Raw genomic sequence first — 19488 nt, forward strand, 5'->3', positions numbered from 1 at the left:
AATAAAAAGAACATGCCTTTAGAAGCTGACATTTTCAGGCATATACTATGAGGGTATACAATTAAAACATATTACGTTACATATACATGGGCACATTTTATCCTACATAAATTATCATCACTCACGACATTAGTATAGAAATTGTTTTACAATCTTGGAGAGTATATTTCTTGGCTTCTTCTTTTGGCGAAAACATTTAGCCGGAGAGCAACCATACAGCAAGCGTGTTATGCAGGGAGGGCATAATTTCTCTTCGTATGAGCAGTTTTCCCATTCTCTCTTTCAACCCCGAGAGGAGAGAAATGAAATGCAATCCTCTGATATCGATTATCAATTCGGAGCCATCAACGTTAAATAGATATTTTCTCTGAAATTAAACAAGAATTCCTTCCTTTAATTCTTATATTCAAAAGAAAATACGCGAAATGTTTTTTTATATATATTCAATTCAATTTATTATTGAATGAATTAACTATTTATATCTATACCGGTTTACCAAATTTTAACCATCATCACCATCAACAAAAACCGGTCAACTCTCATGGAATTGCGCCATCAGAAACAAAACAGAGATTTGAGAACTGTGTTTCGAGTTATTAAATTTTCGTTAAACCCAATGGATAAATGGCTTTGAATTCGTGTAAAAACTTCGAAAAAGCTAATATGGAAATTCAACGTTTATAGTTTCTTAAAACTATTTCGTTTTTGGTGAATATTTGAAAATCGGCTACATTTCGAAGATATAGAGAACTTAAGCTGAAATCGAAACAAAATCTCAGTATTACTTGGTATGTATATGCATTAGATTATTTATTGAACTGTTTAGAGATATTAATATTGGATTTCCATATCGTTTTTGACAGTTTGAATAATTCTTATTTTATTATGTGTAACTGTTGTTTATCTGTAATGAAGAAAAAATAATACTCAAATATAAAACGAAACCAAATGTTAGATAAAATTTATTTTTTCTCTTCTGTTTTGAAGAAACCTTTGTGTTTATATCAATGATCGATCATTGTGAAATTAATTTTCATAAATACCTCAGACTGTGTAATGTATTGAAATTTTAGGGCTAATGTTTTATATTAGTTTAATTATTTTTATTTTAGTATCTCTGAAAGAGTTATTTGTTTTTAATTATCTATTCTGACACCAGACAGCCCTACATTCATGTTTATATCTAAAACTGGCGAGGTCGATTTTCTATATAAATAATTTAATAATATAATGAAACTTATAAGAGTCTGAACAATTATATTCGATTAAGTATTGATATTATTCTAATATTTTATAATTCATAGAATTTGTTTTTTTACAAACTTATTTATTGGCTTCTAGAAAAATCAAATTATTTAATAGAAGTGTATTTATCAATCACAATTAGAAAAATGCAATTGTTTTTTATAGAAAAAAATTATAAGGAAAAATTTTAACAGACAAAATATGAAATCTCATGCAAATTGGAAAATTACCAAAAGAAAAATGATTTAAAAATTTATTTTAATTCTTATTCTAAAAAATTGAAAGGTTTTACCAAATAATGAAATAAAACTTTTAGTTCTTCATTATTTTGATTCGCTTTAAGTTTGGAAATCATTTAAATTTTCACAAATAAAAAAGAGCTCTAGAATAAAGTAGATAAAAATTGATTAATAGAAAATTAGTGGCATATGATTGAACAAATATAGTAGGTGAGATTGGAGAAATTAATTCGCTTACTGAAGGGAGATTTCCAATAGTAAATTTAGAAATGAGATTATACCATACAAATTTCAATATATATTAAGTGAAGAGTGAGAGTTGTTTTCAATCCTTTTTCTTTCCCCCACCACCAATTTTTTTCATACTACTAATTCATTATTCTATTTTAGCAAAAAAGTTTTCAAGAAATGCAATATTAAACCTATAGCAAGTAATTCCACATGTAGAGTCTTTTAACTGGGATTTTATGAATTAAGATTAAAAGCATTGTTTCATATCAACTGTATAAACGTAAGTGTAAATATTAATCCAGTTGGTTCAAAAATTAACATAATTTACTAAAATAGAGAGCAAATTATTAAGATAATTACTATTAAATGAATTTAAAGATAAAAATGTTAAAATTTGTGTAACCTTCTCAATTGCAACAATCTTTGTCTCATGAGAGCAAATTGATAAAATAAATTAATTACTAATTTCCAAAGTTTAGATTCCATCAGCATATTACTTTTTCTCAGGATTCTAAGGCACTGAATTATTTTGTCCTAACTCTTTCACATGCCTTTTCAACATTATTATTCAATTTCTTATAAATTACAGATTCATTTTTCAACTAAGTTGTCGTTTTCAAAAATTGATTGTAATTATTTAAACTTGTTTTAAACTTCTCTTTAAAAAAAAATGACAATTTTACAATAGAACTTTATGCACTTGCTTAATATAGCAGATCATCCTACAGTAAAAAATGCTGAAACCTATGCAAAGAGTGAAAAAATTACTCAATCAGTTTCTGCAGTTTATTTTTAAAAATTGAATGAAAAAAAAATTTAAAAATCTGAAAGCACATTTTGTATTTTCTGTAAAGAATTTTCTCTCTTAAAAAAAATTAATTAATGGTATTTTGTGATCTTTTCATAAGGTTCAAAATCTTTTCAAAGAATATTATTTTTTGAACAATTTTTTCATCTTGCTTTCTCTATCCTTAATTGAGTTGAACTTTTATTTTGGTCTTTGTAGTTTCTGTTTAAGAACCTTGTTATCTATAAAATTATATATATTTATCTATATGTTCTCTATAAGTTAAATTTTAAAACAGCTGAATTTAAATTAAAATTCCACTCATATTAGTTTAATTATTTTTATTTTATTATCTCTGAAAGAGTTATTTGTTTTTATTTATCTATTCTGACTCCAGACAGCCCTACATTCATGTTTATATCGAATACTGTTGAGGGCGATTTTCTATGTTTATAGATAATTTAATAATATAATGAAACTCAAAAGAATCTGAACAATTATATTTGATAAAATATTGATATTATTCTAATGTTTTATAATTCATAGAATTTTTTTACAAAATTATTTATTGGATACTAGAAAAATAAAATTCTTTAATAGAAGTGTATTTTGACCCCCTTTCAACTTAAAGGACCTAGACAGCTGCCTAATTGAAAGTCACCGACATTTTTGTCATTCCATGTCAGTTCAATCATAGAATGGTCGTCAATGACAATGAGAAAAATGCAGTTGTTTTTTTTATAGAAAAAATTGTTAATGAAAAATTTTAGCATATAAAATATGGAATCTCATGCAAAGAGGAAAATTACCAAAATAAAATTATAATTTAAAAATTATTTTAATTTTTATTTTAAAAAATGAAATGTGTTACCACTTTAATAAATAAAACTGTTGGTTTTTCTTTCATTTCGTCATTTTGATTTGCTTTAAATTTGGAAATTATTTAAATTTTCCCAAATAAAAAAGAGCTTTAGTCTTCGGGCCGGATTCATTTAATCTTTCTTTTTGATTCTTTGGTGTTAACTTAATATTTATTTCTAATTTTAATTTGGTCAAGTTCATTTGTGTTTTAGTTGTGGCAGCATTAGCGCTCTCTAAATACAATGTATATTTTATATTTTATTATATAGATTCAGAAAATTTATATAGGTGTTTTTGCACATTGTTTATTTATGGATTGATAGTTTCTTAACTTACTCAAGGGAGTTTTGTAATTGTAATTTTAGTAATGAGTTTGCACCAAACAAATTGCAGCGTTTATCAAGTGAGGAATTTTTTCTCTTGTATAACCAATTTATTATCATTTTTTTAGTAATCAATTTTCCAAGAAGTTTATTTTTTTGCAACATTACTCCTATGTCAGGTAACTCTGCATATAAAGCTTTAGCTGGCATTTTATGAATTAATAGTAAAAGCATTATTTCATATTAACTGTATAAACATGAGTATAAATATTAATCCAGTTCTATTTAAAATTCTCATATTTTACGAAAATGTGAATTCAAGAACAATTATTAAGATAACGATTACTATTAAATGAATTTAAAATAACAATATTAAAATTTGCGTAATCTTCTCGCTCGCATCAATCTTTATGAGTCTCATAAGAGCGAATTGAAAAATAAATTAATTTCTAATTTTCAAAGTTTAAATTCAGGCAGCAAATTGAGAGCATGTTCTAGTTTCTCAGGATTCAATAGCACTGAATTATTTTATCCTAACTCTTTCACATGCCTTTTCAGCATTATTATTCATTTTCTTCTAAAATTATAGAATTATTTTTCAACTAAGTTGTAGTTTTTAAAAACTCCTTTTATATTTTTGAAATTGTTTTCAACTTGGATGTATAAATCTAGGTTGCTATTAACCACAAAATCTTTGATTAATTTTTTTTATTACTATGTAAATACCAAGAAATGAAAGAGCTTTAGAATTGTTTGATTATTCTTTTCATAAGGTTTAAAAGCAATTCAATCAATATTCTTTTTTGAACTAATTTTTCATCTTGCTTTCTTCATCCTTAATTGGGTTGAAATTCTCTTTTGGTCTTCGAAGTTTCTGTTTCAGAGCCTTGTTCTCTATAAAACTATATAAATTAATCTATATGTTGTCTATCAGTTAAATTTTAAAACTTAATTGAATTTATTTGAAAATTTGAAACCAGGTGGGTGAAGGGGAAATAAACAATGAATAAGACGACTCACCAGAAAGTATAAATTTTGTTTTTGTAAAAGAATTTGTTCCTCTCTCCCTTCTTATTTAATTTATATTCCTTAAGAAGGAAATCTATTCTCTCCCCCTTCTCGATTGTGATGTAGTATCAGCTATGAATGGCAGGAATGTGCCTCTTATGGGAAGAGGTGTATCGTAGTCGGTGAAGGCCTTCAGGATTTATCCATAATTCTCATCCATATCCTTCCTTTGGCAACGTTCAGATCATTCAAAATATCCGTGTGCCTTCGGACATGATGAAGTAATCGTTAACTTTTATATATATTAAAAAACCCATTGTCCTTTTTTTTTTTTTTTTTTTTTTTTTTTTTTTTTACTGCAATAAGTATGCATAAAAATTTTTACTGCATTTTTAGAAATCACTCTAAATATACCGAAACTAAATTGTTAATGGAAATTCGAGGTTCCTGAAAAAATTTATTTTTATAGAGATTTTTTGATGCGCTGAAGTTTGGTTGTATTTTTAGTACTTTTAGTGTCTTTCTTTTAATATAGATTTAACAATGAATAAATCTTTCACCTGTTGATTTCCTAGCAAAAATGCAATTAAAATTGTATTTCAAGTATTATTGAAATTAAAGGCACGTAGAAAGTTTCTTTGGTAATTATATATTTTGGCTGCCCATTATTTAATCGCCAAAGTTCATTATGTATAAAAATTAAGGGTGCAGTACGTAAAATGGAGCTGGGCAGTCTTGACATAATTCTAAATTTCCAAGTAAAGCCCAGGGATGGCTATAATATATTAAATGTAATGCGTGTCTTTGCTTGGGTTCAATACATTCGAATGTGCAGATTTATAAATACACATAATCTTTGATCTTTTTTCTACTAAAATTCAAAATCATTCAAATTACCTCCACGATAAAAAAAAAATCAATGAAATAAGAGCAAATGATAACAGATAAAAATCAATACTTCACAAGATTAAAAAAAATTAACAGAAGGAGCTACATAATTCAACAATTAGTACTACAAAATCTACGCAATCAATACTGAACAGTGAGACACATTTATTGCTTTCGTTAGAACACTAATAATACGCTGCGCATGCGTGAAGATAAATTATAAATTTTCCACGCCTTTATAAGGGCATGGAAACACGATTTGAAGTTTTTAATTTCTTTATTCTTTTTCAAAAAAATGAATTCAAAAGTGCATCAGAATAAATCTGAAAGATCAGTTAATTGACAGTGTTAATCAGTTAATAGATCACTTTAAAAAATCTTAGATCACTTTAAAATTCTTAGATCACTTTAAAAAAATATTTTCCATTGAAGCAACAGGTGACATAAGTTTTAAGCCTTGTCTCTGAATGTTGTGGGAAAAGAAATGGTGCAGTCTCTGACATTCTGTGGGCGAGAGAAACAGCTTATCACACTGCACATGCCAAATTAAAAACATTTTTAATTTATTTATACTGTTAACCAATTACAAAATCAAACAGCTACTGGGAATTTTTCAATTCAAAATTGTTACAAAATGTTTATATAAATGCTGTTTGAGTAATATTATAATTCTATTAATATAAATATTTAAACTCTTGACAGATTGTTTATATTCCTTGTTTATTTTAATTATTTCTTTTGTGTATTTTGGCTTTTAATATGTTGATTTTGTTTCTTTTGCTATAAATACCCCAAAATAAAATGCAAAAAAATGTAATTAAAATTAAAATTTTTTAAATCAGACTCATACAAGGGAAAGAAACCGTTTTAATTTGGAAATAAAATATCCAGTCTTTATGTCTTGGCGATTATCAAAGAAAGAAAACCAAAGAAAAAATTCTTTTAAATGATAATGAAAATTCTTTGAATTTCGTTGAGAAAATGAAAAATATAGTTGTAAGATATACTTAAAAATATTCCTTATTATTAAATTAGCTAAAAAATTTTAAAAATTAGTGACTAAATTTATATAAAAGAAAAGATGATTTTTTAAATTATTAACTAATGAAAAAATCATTTTTTTTATGAAATGTTCTTGAATGTATCAAGAAAAAAAAATATATGAATGTTTTTTTGTTTTTTAATTTTTGAAAATGATAATAGCGGAACTTGGAATTAAACTGTCATTTGAGATTTTCTGTAGTCCATTTGTATTAAGATATTGCCTCGAATTCCGATTTATTTCGCCTAATTAAGTAAAAACTGAAAATTTTATTTGTAATTGTTTCTGGCAGCTAGTCTTTGTAACACCGCCTTTTACTGATAATGGTAAAATATTCGAGAATCAATGTTTATATTTAATAACTCTTCATTTTTTTTGGATCTTCATTAATTAGCGTACTGTGTTTTATATCCAAAAATATGTTTCTTACTGACACAACAACTTGTGTCTTTCCATCTTTTATTGTTAACATCACTCGAATTTTACTCATTGCAAATTGAGAGATTATCATCTTTTAAAAGCATAAAGTTCTATTTTGTATATATATTTCTTTCTCATATTTCCATTTACCATCTTTATGGAGATTTTTTTAGTTAATTTCCTGACTTATTTTTCCAAATAATTCGGTTAAATTTTTCTACATTCAGCAGTTGTTTGAATCATTGGCACATTGAGGTTCCGGAACAGAACTATTTAGTTCTATATAGGGATTGCAATACCGGACCAAAATTTCAATACCGGTATTCGGTATTTTTTAGATCTTAATACCGGGATACCGGTTTTAATACCGGTATTAGAAATTTTAGAAAAAGAAAAAAAAAAAAAAACACACACAAGCGTTTCTTTGTTTTATTTGCTAGTTTTATTAAAAAGGGTAAATATCACAAAAAATAATTTGTAACTTATAAATTATAACAGTATATAAAGAATCACAAAAAAGTAAAGGAACAACTTATTTATTTAAATCGCAACAAATTGTAAATATCACTATTCAGTCTGTGGTACTATTACAGATTTTTGAAATGTGATCTTAAACATAATGCATGAATTGTACTGTCATTAAGCCTGAAAAGTAATTTTGTGCAAAAAGGACCAGTTGTCGAACACGCTCTTTTGGCATCTACTCTAGTTGGTGGTACTGTTAGCAATGCCCGATATACTTTTTCCAAGTATTTACCTCTAAATCCCGCATCTTCAAATCGATTTTTTTATCGGATGGTTTTGGATATAGTTGATTTCTGTATTGTATTTTGGTTTGTTGAAATTTTCTTATTTATCGCTAATTCTAATTTTTGTTCAAGAGACAATTCCTTTTCACTATCGACAGTAGTGATATCATAATCTTCGATAATTGAACCGAATTCTTCTGAATGTGGATAGGGATGTGGGTAAAAAATTTTAAGAAAATTTACTACAAACTTGATCAGATTTGAATTGGTTAGTCTCTTTTCTTTTTCATTTCATTTTTAAAATCATTATAATTATGTAAATACCGTAAGACATTTTCTATTTCGATATGCCTTTCTTCTGTGCAAGTTTTTCAATGCAATATATAATCTTTAGATAGTGATGTGTGCTGTTAGGAGTAAACGGTTCCAACGTGTTTTAAAATCTAATATTAACATATATTCTATTTTCAGTTAGTATGTCTTTTAGTAATATGTCATCTTTTATAGGGGAACGTTTAAATATCTTAACAATTTTTCGAACTTTATATATTATAGGAAGCAATTCTTGGTGGGTTAATATTTCATCCTCATTAGCAATATCTTCAACAATTACATTGTCAATATCACTCTCACTCTTACTCTCTTCAAAGTTGGAATCCGAAGTTTCTATATCCACAGTATTTGGATTCTTCTGTTCTTTATTTTTTTGGTATAATACATCTATTACTCTTAACTGAATTCCATGAGCATAGCACAATTGCTGATTTGAACCAATGAACTTTCCAACTTTTTTCATAACTGTTGCTCCATCAGTCGTTATGGATACAAAATATTTTTTTCGGGGATAATCCATGTTTCGCTAATTTAGATGTAAACAATTAAGTCATTAATTAGCTAATTAATTTCGCCCGTTAGGGAGACATAAAAGCAAAAACGTATACTATTTTGCTATGTTCGCGATCCCTGAACATATAGGGGAGGCAATTTTAAAAATTTCTAGTAAATACCGAAAAACCGGTATTTAAACTTGTGAATACCGGTTTTACAAAGTTGTACAAATGGCTCAAAATACCGGTATTCGGTATCCCGGTATACCGGTATTGCAATCCCTAGTTCTATACTTCCCCCAAACACTCTCGCATTTTCTCTCAAAAGGTGTGTTCGAAAAAGGTGTTATCCCCCACACCCTGCAAAAAATTGTGGAATTTGGCCAGAGAATGCCTTGCATTGCATTGGCGTACAATGCTTACGAAATATTAACCTTTGACGAGAATTTAGATTTTTAGAGAATTTGTCTAACGATCAGTGACACCAATTCATTCCTTGAATGGATGGATTATTTTTCAAGTGGCTAGAACCATACCTAGTCCCGATCAGGAAGCTCCGACTGCAGCATAGGAACTGCTTGGAAACAGAATTTTGCTTTACAGCTTGCCTATAAATTTTCATTCAGATCGAGACACACATTTGAATTTATCGCCTTTTTCTGAACGCTTCATTTTTTTAGGAATTTTGAACGATGGAGCGACAACATTGCATCTTGAAGCAATGTCATGATCGAAAGATCCATACCGTCTTTCATTATTTCTTTTAACGAAGTCAGATTGATTGAGATGCACACTTTTCACCTTTTTCCTGGACTATCGAAGAGCGCCCAATGAAGTGATTAGACAGAACACACCTGAAATGCCTTTTGGCCAACATTGCGGCCACTTTGGACGACCGAATGAAAAGCCATCCTTAACGAATGTATACATGAAGAGTTGAGAGGCACTTTTGGGAAGTGTACACGCGTAGACAGCGTGAGAATTTATCTGCCAGCCGAACAAATGAAATTTTCTTATGATGTCAGAGTTATGATCGCCATTTTATGGGAAATGTCAAATTTGAATGTGTTATTACTCGAAGACACGGAGAGGGGTTGAGACCGAAATTGCTCAATAAGGAAGTCAATAAGGAAGACCCTTATTCTGTCGTCAAGAACTTACTAATATTGTCTGTTGAATTCAGAGTCGTCTAACGCCTATCCAAAAGAAATTACAGTCTATTAACTAATACTGAACAAGAAATCATAGCTATGGGTAATGAGTCTGAAGAGAGGAGCATTGTGACAATTCTGCAGTATTTCCTCTTTTCATGTAGTTTTAAGGCAAAGAAAAGAGTTTTACTGTTATTTTAATGGAGTGACGGATTTGTGATTTCCGATCTGGCCAGAGTGTGGTTATTTTCAAACATTGTATCCTAATAAGTTTGTTAAATTGCTGTGTATTTGTAAATTGCATTTATTTTGATGTTTCTTCAAACAACAAGAGGAATCTGGTTACATTTTCGCACCGATTTTCATTGCCTTTGTAAGCCATGACTTGGGTTTCCAAAAGTGGTGTTTTCATGCAGAGAATTCTTAGAAAATCGAGAGGGTTGCCACGACACCGGGGAAATACAGAGAATTCGAAAATCATTGAAATAACAAGGAAATTTGAAAATTTCCATAAATATTAGGAAAATACGGGGAATTTGTACTATCTTAATCCCCCCCCCGTCCCACCCTTTTTTTATTTAAAAAATTCCGATCTGTGAACATTGTAAGAATAAAAAATCGTATCCACAGTACCAAAAATGAAACAACTGTGTAAATGCGGAAACTCACCCGATTTCTGCTTTCCCCTCCTTTCTTTATGTATAGATCAGTTTACTTTTGATTTCAGCGACAGTTCCTCTTTTTTCATGAGATTACTAGTTCCAGCTAAAGAGGTTGTGCAAGACTGCTATATTTGGTAGTAAATTTCTTTGACGGAAATAGCTACATTCAATCTGCGGGAGCATCCTATTGGAATTTAGTCACTCACACGTGAGTTGAATGGTTTATTTATTACTTGAGAAATTGTGTTAACTTATTCAAATTAAAAAAGTGAATTTTTTAAACAATGCGCTACTCAAAATTCCTATTTAATACAGATTGTACAGATAAAAATATGAATCCTGACTTTGCTGTATGTGTTAGAAAAATTCCACAAAATCCGTTTGCTGCGCACTGGTAGATTTTTAAGCTAGTGTCTAGAAGTAATATGGTAAAGCAGGCACATATTTGTCATGCCAAAAGGGGAAAACAAAATTTCGCGCCAATTCAAAAAAAGTAATCGTTGATGTTGTACTCTATACCTAAAAGGAATACTGGAGAAAACGACACGTCAAGTCTGAAAACTTCGATTTGGATGTCTGAAATTAAGCCGATTTCGGACTTTTTTTGTTTAAAATAATCTTTTAAAGCTGAACTTTCATGGGCATTAAAACTTGCTGCAACTCATTGGTCCTCTAATGCATTCAATGATATATCGAACATTTTCGGACATTTTCTAAAAGTGTGTTTTTCGAATTCCTTGAGATTTCTAACGTGTAGTTTCGTAAAAATCTCGAATTCAAATTTTTCGACGACTCCAATACTCTCATTATACTTCGTGTACGAGAACGTAAATATTGAATATTATTGACAAGGAAGCGTTAAAAAAAAATAAGTCTCCGATCATATTCCATCAAAATAAAGCAAAAATCAAAAAATTTCATCAGTGATTAACTACCCCAACTCTTGAAGTCTCACCATACCAAATGGCTTTTCATTACAATAAATTGCCATTTTGGAATTTATTACAATGTTTAAATTGACTTGCCCTAATTATTTTTTTTCACATAATTAAATCCAATACATTTGATAAATAATAAGAAAGAATTATTTTTATGTCACATCAAATATCTATTAAATAAATATACATGTAATACAATTTTCAATAACAATTACCGAAAACGCAGCAAAATGTCTGTACATCGTTGAAGCAGTAGCCCGATTTAAAACCGGATTCGCATCGGAAGCCGTAGGCGAGAACTTACGGTTGGCAGAAGAATTCGCTTCAAAAAGACAATATTTTGACGTTTTTCAAGGATAATAAGCAATTTTTTTTCCAATTAGGATTAATTATTCAACTGTAACAAATTTGGAAATCTTGATGCATCTGTTTACAGAAGGGCGTAGATGAAGGGGGGATGTGTTCCAATCCTTCATATGCGACTTGTATGTAAACGAGCCTTAATTTCCCAAACTCTCTTAAAAGTATCTGCCAAACTCCGTTCACAAATCTCACTTATTGAAATTCTGATTATAGCCATCACAGGTGATGAAAATTGCACCGTGTCTATGAAGCAATATAGACACATCTTGTAAGTTACGGTTTTGTTTTGGCCTCTCAAACATAGTTATAAGTATCTTCTGTTGTATTTTTACGTTGATTGTTTTTTTCGAACGAAATTTTTTAATATTAAATGTTATTGCGGAAAGATCGATCATCCGTTTTTTCTTTCGTTTCAGGTAGAGGTACTGTGACAGATAGGTACAACGGATGGACCTGTTTTCAAATGCCCTTGAAGTATGAGCGTTATGAAATGCCATGTAGTATGAGCGTTATCTGTAAGGAAAATTATAAACATAGGAGAACATAAGATATTGTGTATGCAATGTTAAGGAACCGTCTGGCGAAAAGTGAAAAGACAATTTTTCAATCGATGACAATGGACGAATACTTCTATCCAAAGACATTAGAGGATCTTTCTCTACGAAGGGCGGCTGTTGTTTTATGTAGTTGCCCTAACATGTATATGTTTGCTGCAAGAATGAAAGATTCTAATAAAGAAGAATTTGAGCCAGCAATACATAAAGTGACGACGGATATTGTAGCTACTATTTCGTTGCCTCTAATGCTGGAGCAGGATTTGCTTGGAGCAATGAAAGCTGTTTCTAGGGAAATAATAAAATGGGTGAAGTTTCATGAAAATTTTTTAGAGCAATATGATGGAGTTTTGTCTAGACTAGAGAATCTAGAACATATATGTTGGACACGCCTCGGGACTGTGGACTACGAGAAAACGGCCCAAGTACTGATCCGCAACAAAAAGTTAAGTGCCGAGCAGTGCTACAAACTTGCCTGCCTCTATTGTTTCTGTCAAGATTTAAAGGAACTTTGGAAGGAAGTACCCTATTCGTACAAAAAAGTTTTTTTTAAGGATAACCCTTTGCAGATTGCACAACCTAGAATAGTGGTTTTTTTTACTTGTTTATTAAGACACCGAGGATATCAGGTGGGATTATTTCTCCCAGAAGGGCAAAGAGATTTATCTTCTATCTTTGAATATATGTTTGAATATGTCGCACTCCAAGGTTATGGAACAGCAACTCAGTATTTTTTTCACAAGTTAAACGTCTTGGACAGATTACACATAATAACAAGGGTAGCTTTAGGTGTAGCGAAAAGGCGTTCTTTTGATCGTGGTTTCTATTTGCACGAGTACCAAAAATATAGCGACGTTTTGCGCTTTTTGATGAGCAATATGACGATAAGTGAACAACGAGAATTGCGCCGTAGGGCGCCCTTTCAAACCCTTAAGTGTCTTCTGGATTGGCCCTCGCACTCTGAATTCTTGAGACATGCAAAATATATATTGCGATTCCCTCTTCTCTCAAAAGAAAAATACAGCCGGTTGCTTTTCATCCTGGCCCATAACAGTTCTTCAGGATTCAACTATCCGAGAACGTTTCGGATATTTTTTCTCATGAGTCCGAAGAAATATAAAAATTATACGTTGACTCATTACTCGCATTTCTTGCGGGAATTCATAAGGATCAACGACGTTGTGACCGTGAAATTTATTTTCAGGCATTTGAATGTGAAAGAGAAAGTGAAACTTCTGGTCAACCAAAGTATGGGGCGTAACTTTATACCTGCTCTAGTAACTGCAGGCAAGTGGGATTTCCTAAGACTCTTTATACGTGAATCCCAGTTAGCCAATGAAAGCAAAGAGAGTCTTGTGGCATATTTTCAATTACGGTTTCCTGAGGACCGGAGAAGCGAGTGGTTCCGAGAGTTTGTGCGTGAAATCCGTACAGATCAAAGCGGTGCAAGGTACGATCGATGGGCCTCCGATTGCAAAAGAATATTTCGACGTGCGGTGAGGAAACGACGCAATGAAGATCATACCGAACAGCCTAATAAATTACTTAGAGCAGATTAAGTTCAAGAACAAAGGACATGCATATACTTTCACGACCATTCTGTCCACGTGCGTCTCATATTTGGGCACTGCGGAAATAAATGCAACGTTCACAACTTTTTAAATATAATGACTTATTTTTTTTTATTCCATTAGAGCTTCCAATTTTCGGATACATCGTGTTTGCCACTTCACAAAATGTCCTCGAAACCTTTGAGTAAAGAAGTTTTCTTGCGCTTCTGCTTAGCAGTTGACTTTGGGAAGTTAATTCGGATATATAATATTGTTCTAGACACTTTAAAAGCGGGATTTTGAACGATATTTCACCTTGCAAAATTTCATCTTTCTATAATTTGAAGATAAATAAAATTTGTATACAATTATTAGTAAAGATTATGTAATAAACTATGTTGTAAAAGTTTTATTGCAAGTTAATGCAAAAAAGTAATGTAATTAAAGTGCATCATAATATAAATTCCAAAATAAAACATATATGTTTCTTTATTATTAACCGCACTTGTGTAATTTTTTGTAAATACAGAAAATATGATATTAAAATTTAATTTTCATTTTTAATAAAAAATTAATAATTCTTTTTTTACAATATCTTTATTAAAACTTTTATACAACCAAATGTCAAATTGCTATTTTTGATTAACTATTATAAAATGAAATATTCAAATTTTATTTTAAGAAACCAAGTCTAATTTTTGCCAGAACATTTCGCCTTGCAGTTAAGTGTATGTCACAACACACCCTATTGCCACAACTCGTATGTTGTCACTTAAGGCCATAGTAATCTCTTGAAAGGGAAATTTTCGCATGAGTTTTCCCTACGTTATGGGGGAAATGCAAGCAATTTGGACAACAACATAACCGATTGAGTGTGGAATAGTCGATTTAAAATAAACCAAAATGTATTTGGATTTTATTATCTTTGTTTTTAAACGTTGAATCCACGACCTCCTGTTTTTTTTAAATAATTGTGAAGTTAAAATAAAGCAATTAAAAAGCATGAAAGGACTGATTATTTGGAAAAAGCAACAATTGAAATGCTTGTTTGACATTTCATGAAATACCAGTAATTGTGAAGATTAATTTAATTATTTATGTTCGATTTTTCAGAAGATGAAATGAACACAAATTTTCATTTTCATCCATAATTTTTGCAGTCATGAATTATCTGGCCATGAATGAATTATTCACTTGCTGTTGAGAAAACCTCGAAATGACAAAGAATTTTTTTTATATATTTAAAATAATAAAAGGAGAAAACTGATGAATCTATTGTCCAGCCCCAAACACGGATGCGATTACGACTATTTTTACATCATATGAAAACTCATGGTCTCAAGATATGTCATCTAGGTTCGTCTGCCGCCTTCCCCCTCCATTTTCATGCGAATTAATAAAAAAAGCTTTTTACTATTCTGATCCGAAAAACAACAACAAAGTTCCCCGATCATAATCTTGGCACCGATTTCAAAAGTTTTTGTTTCGAAAGGTTGCTTATTGTCTTGCCTAGAATCATCACTAATAGCTATTTACCTTTTATTTCTCCAGCGATATTGTAGCATATAATTTAGGCAAAGCTTTCTTATTTAGCAGCTGGATCTATTTTTGTTGCAATTTGACAATTCCCTTACTTCCAAACGTAGCCAACCAACCTGTATGCTTAATCTTTATTCTGCAATTGTAAAATGAAATAATGCTTTGTTTACTTTTACTAATATAATTAAGATTATAATTTTACTGTATATTTGTTGTGAGAAGATACAACTCATTATGTTGACTGACGGAACTAAATTAATCTTTTCAATACTCTTCGCCATCGATGACCGTTTGATGCTTTTAATTTAGTCATCTCGAACCAATTTTAAAGAAATAAACTGCATCAAAATAGAAAAAGCCGCAGTTTTAAATTACGATTGCAAAATGATGATCGAGAATTCTGATTGGTTAGCCATGCTTCCAGGATGGCGAAATTTGGCTCATTTTTTGAGGATTGGCATTACTATATAAATTTCATTTTGCAATATCTCATAGAAATGGAGCAAAAGGAGGTAAACAGCACCTGGTGATCTACGTAGAAGACATTTGTTTTCATGTGAAGTAAAAATCGGCGACATCTATATTTTACTAGTAGTTGTTGACTATGTATATTTTTAAGTTTTTTTCACCCTCACAGAATGTACACTGAAGTAGGGGATTCTGCAGTTTTACTCGAGAATGGACGGTGGTCGAGAAATGGACGCCATCGACGGCATATGAAGGCGTAACTAACTTTCGTATGAAATAAAGATTGACGATATCCGTGCAGTTTCTCCAGCTCTATGATATTCCCAATTATTTTAAATGGAAAAAACATGGGGGAAGATAGTCGCCCTTTTGTCTTGTAATTTATTAAAACAGAAAACTTTGTGTTTTCTTTGAAAGTGATTATTTTAAATATCTACTCATTAATTTTAATTCCAGTTAAATATAAATAAGTCAGCGATTCTCAACCTGTGGGGCGTCCCCTCTAGGGAGGCGCGAGCACACTAGAGGAGGGGGGGGGGGCGCGAGAATATTCAAGAGAAAATATTTTAAAAAATTGATTAACTGACTGAAAGGAAAGCACGCTACACATAGAAAACAAGATACATTTCGACATATTTAATAACTTATAAAAGTAAAATAACTTACTAAATCAAAACTTACTTAATCAAAACATACTAAATTAAAAACAAATTTAATAATTATTAGTGACTTTCTTGGGCCTGTCTTGCAAAGTAAAGTTTTTCGAAGGAAGGCTTAGTATTAAAAATAGCCACTCTCAGTTCTGTTTCTATATTTTGTCTTCAAAGAAGCCTGAGCAGAAAATCCAGTTTCACAAAAGTTGGATGTTGAAAATGGTAATAGAATGTGAAATGCCCTTGTTTCTAATGCAGAAAAATCATCCTTACTCCTGCCCAAAATTCAAATAGCAATTTATTACTAAATTGTCTATTAGTTTCGTCACTTATCGTGAAGTCTGAATTTTTCTTCCTCATCAATTGAGAGTCCTTCGGGAGTCTTATGAAATGGATCCCTAACCCACTCGTAACTTGCTATCAGTTTGTCGTCAGCAAGAAAATACTTTTTAAATTCTTTACCAGCATGTCTAAAAGATTTTCAATGGTTGCAAAACAACTTTTACATGTTCTTCTTCAACCTTGTAAGTTTTAGTACAATCATCCACATTTGCAAATATAAGCTAGGTTTTTTGCTTTAAATTTCTGCTCTACAATTCCAATTTTCTCCAAAAGTATTAACTTTCCCACTCGTATCCAACATACGCATGTGTATTTGCTCCTTGGAGTTGAAGATTCAAGTTATTTAATTTCTCGAATATGTCGACCAAGTACCTCCATTTCATCACAAATAAATCATCACGAAAATTCTCGGCCTCCTGTCTGTTTTCTTCTGCTAGGAAATTGGCGATTTCTTCTCTTTATTCATAAACACGTTGCAAAAATTTCCCACGTGATGACCATCTTGCCTCGCAATAAAATAGTAATGCTGAATGTATTGAAACCCATGTCTTTACAAAGAGAGAAAATGTATTCCCAGTTTCTAAATTTAGCTCACCCCGTCTAGGTTAACTTTCATTAATGAATTTCTTTACTTTCATATTCTTTTAACGTTATCTCCCTGTTTGGCTTTCATTTCAAATATAATATTTAAATTTTGCTGCTTTCATTTGCTTCATCTGTTTACCGGTCTGTATCATCTGTTATCCGGCTTGTCCAAAATGCAAGATGTAGTTTCTCGCCAACGTTGGCTCGCTTTTTCTCTTGTTTTGGCAGTTTGTTAAAAATAATTTAAAAACAGAATCCAAAATATTCAATATACATTATTGTTGTATACATTTTATTATAAGCGGGGGGCGCGATGAAAATTATGATTGAAAACTGGGCCGCAAATATTGAAAGGTTGAGAAACGCTGAAATAAGTCATGCATTGAGTTGCATCCTTGTTGAATAAATGCTTTTGTATCCATATTGTGCAAACCGAAATTGCAGAATGCAATTTTCTAATTATATTTTGATAATTTACATATTGTGGATTCAGAATATTTTGCGTATTATGAATTGTATATAATGTGAATTTCTATAATGTGTATATTATATGCATTTTGTTAATTGATTTTTTTTGTGTGCATAAGAATTTCAATTTTCCTTAAGATAATTTGAAAATTCGATTCAGAAATGATTCCTTTAATTTTCTTTGTTCACTAAGATATGTAAATAAATAATTTGCATTTTCTGAAATGTGCATAATGTGAATTATTATGCTGTGCACATCATATTTATTCATTGATTTGGTCCTTGTCATATTATATGGCAAAACAAAATTTGACAGTGATTTAATTTCGACTTAGTTGGAATAAGAATTCCAATTTTCTCTAAGGTAATTTTGAAATTTGATTTAGGAGTGGTTCCTTTAATTTTCTTTGTTCAGCAAGCTGCGTGAATGTATATTCTATATATTTTGAATTGTACCTTTGTTATACGATGTTGTAAAACAAGAAAAACGTAGTTTTTTAAAAAAAATTTAGTATTGAACGTAACACCTTGTAAAATTTTATAAAAAAAGAGTCATTCATTAATTAAATGAATTTTTAAAAATGCCATTAAATTTTTTTATAAAAGTTATTAAAATTTTGAGAATCACTTCATTTGCAAATTTCATTTTTTGTGTAAAGTTATTATAAGGTTCTATAAAAGAATTTCGCTTATTTATTTTTTAATTCAATAAAATATAGGTATAGGTTATTTATATACTGCAAATTATGTCTTTGTTTTGTGATACTGCAAAACAAAACTGGTCGTTGTATTTTTATAACTTTTTTAGTATACTTTCCTCTTTAAAGGAATGATTTTTTTAAATTTTATACTTCAGAAATCTAAAAGTTCTTAGTAAAAATATTAAATCTTATAGCATTTTTTTTCCATGCACTCTTAAATACTTAAGATCAATGGAATAATTTCATAAATGTGTTTCTGTGTTATTGGTATTCGATGTGTGAAGAGTTTTACAATTCTTGGTGTAAATTTTAAATTGATGTCAAAGTTGCTGTGAGATTTTAATAAAATGCCTATCATATCGCTTCTTGTTTTTTTATTGCCTGGCAATAAACCAACTACCTGATAGCGAATCTTTTTAACTTCGTTTTTCAACCCGTTTAGGCTACAAGATTTCTGAAATGTTTGAGACTCGATTTATTTTATTTATCGCTGACAAATTCGCAAACTTTATTAATCGAAATAAATGGATGATTGTCTAAAGTCTCTCTGCGAACATGGCAATTAAAGGCTATAGATGGATAAATTTCAGCAATTATTACACCAAATTTATCAACATTTTATTGAAATCAATCTACATTTGACTGTGTGTCCGTTAGAGGTTTTGTAAACGCTGTAATTCAATGACACGAAGAGCTAGGCAGACTAAAATTGATATAAAATTTGTTTGGAGAATTTTATATTTGATCCAATTCAAAAGTTGTGACAGAATTATATCGATATCATGTTTGGTAGCTCCAAATATAGCGAGTTAGCCTATAGAATGACAATACAAGCACACACATACATCTTTATTGTAAAAAGGTATGAGATATTTTGATAGAAAATATTTTCAA

The 19488-nt window shown here is 30.2% G+C and overlaps 1 protein-coding gene across 3 annotated transcripts in view; it reads left to right on the plus strand.

Moving 5' to 3' along the window:
• Positions 1 to 18439, plus strand: part of LOC129957549 (uncharacterized) — an 87458-nt gene extending 69019 nt beyond the window's left edge. The window contains exons 1-2 of one of the 3 annotated variants that reach the window (XR_008782774.1): positions 296 to 788; positions 16015 to 18439. Coding sequence is in view for 2 of the 3 variants with exons in the window: in XM_056069904.1 (XP_055925879.1) it covers positions 12297 to 13847 (1551 nt within the window). In the remaining variant the exon portion in view is untranslated. Of the gene's footprint in view, positions 1 to 295; positions 789 to 12150; positions 13957 to 16014 lie in introns of those variants that run through there. The other 2 variants (XM_056069903.1, XM_056069904.1) reach the window with 2 other exon arrangements.
• Positions 18440 to 19488: the final 1049 nt, after the last annotated feature.

This window comes from Argiope bruennichi, chromosome 11 (assembly GCF_947563725.1).
Source record: "Argiope bruennichi chromosome 11, qqArgBrue1.1, whole genome shotgun sequence".
Lineage (NCBI taxonomy): Eukaryota > Metazoa > Arthropoda > Arachnida > Araneae > Araneidae > Argiope > Argiope bruennichi.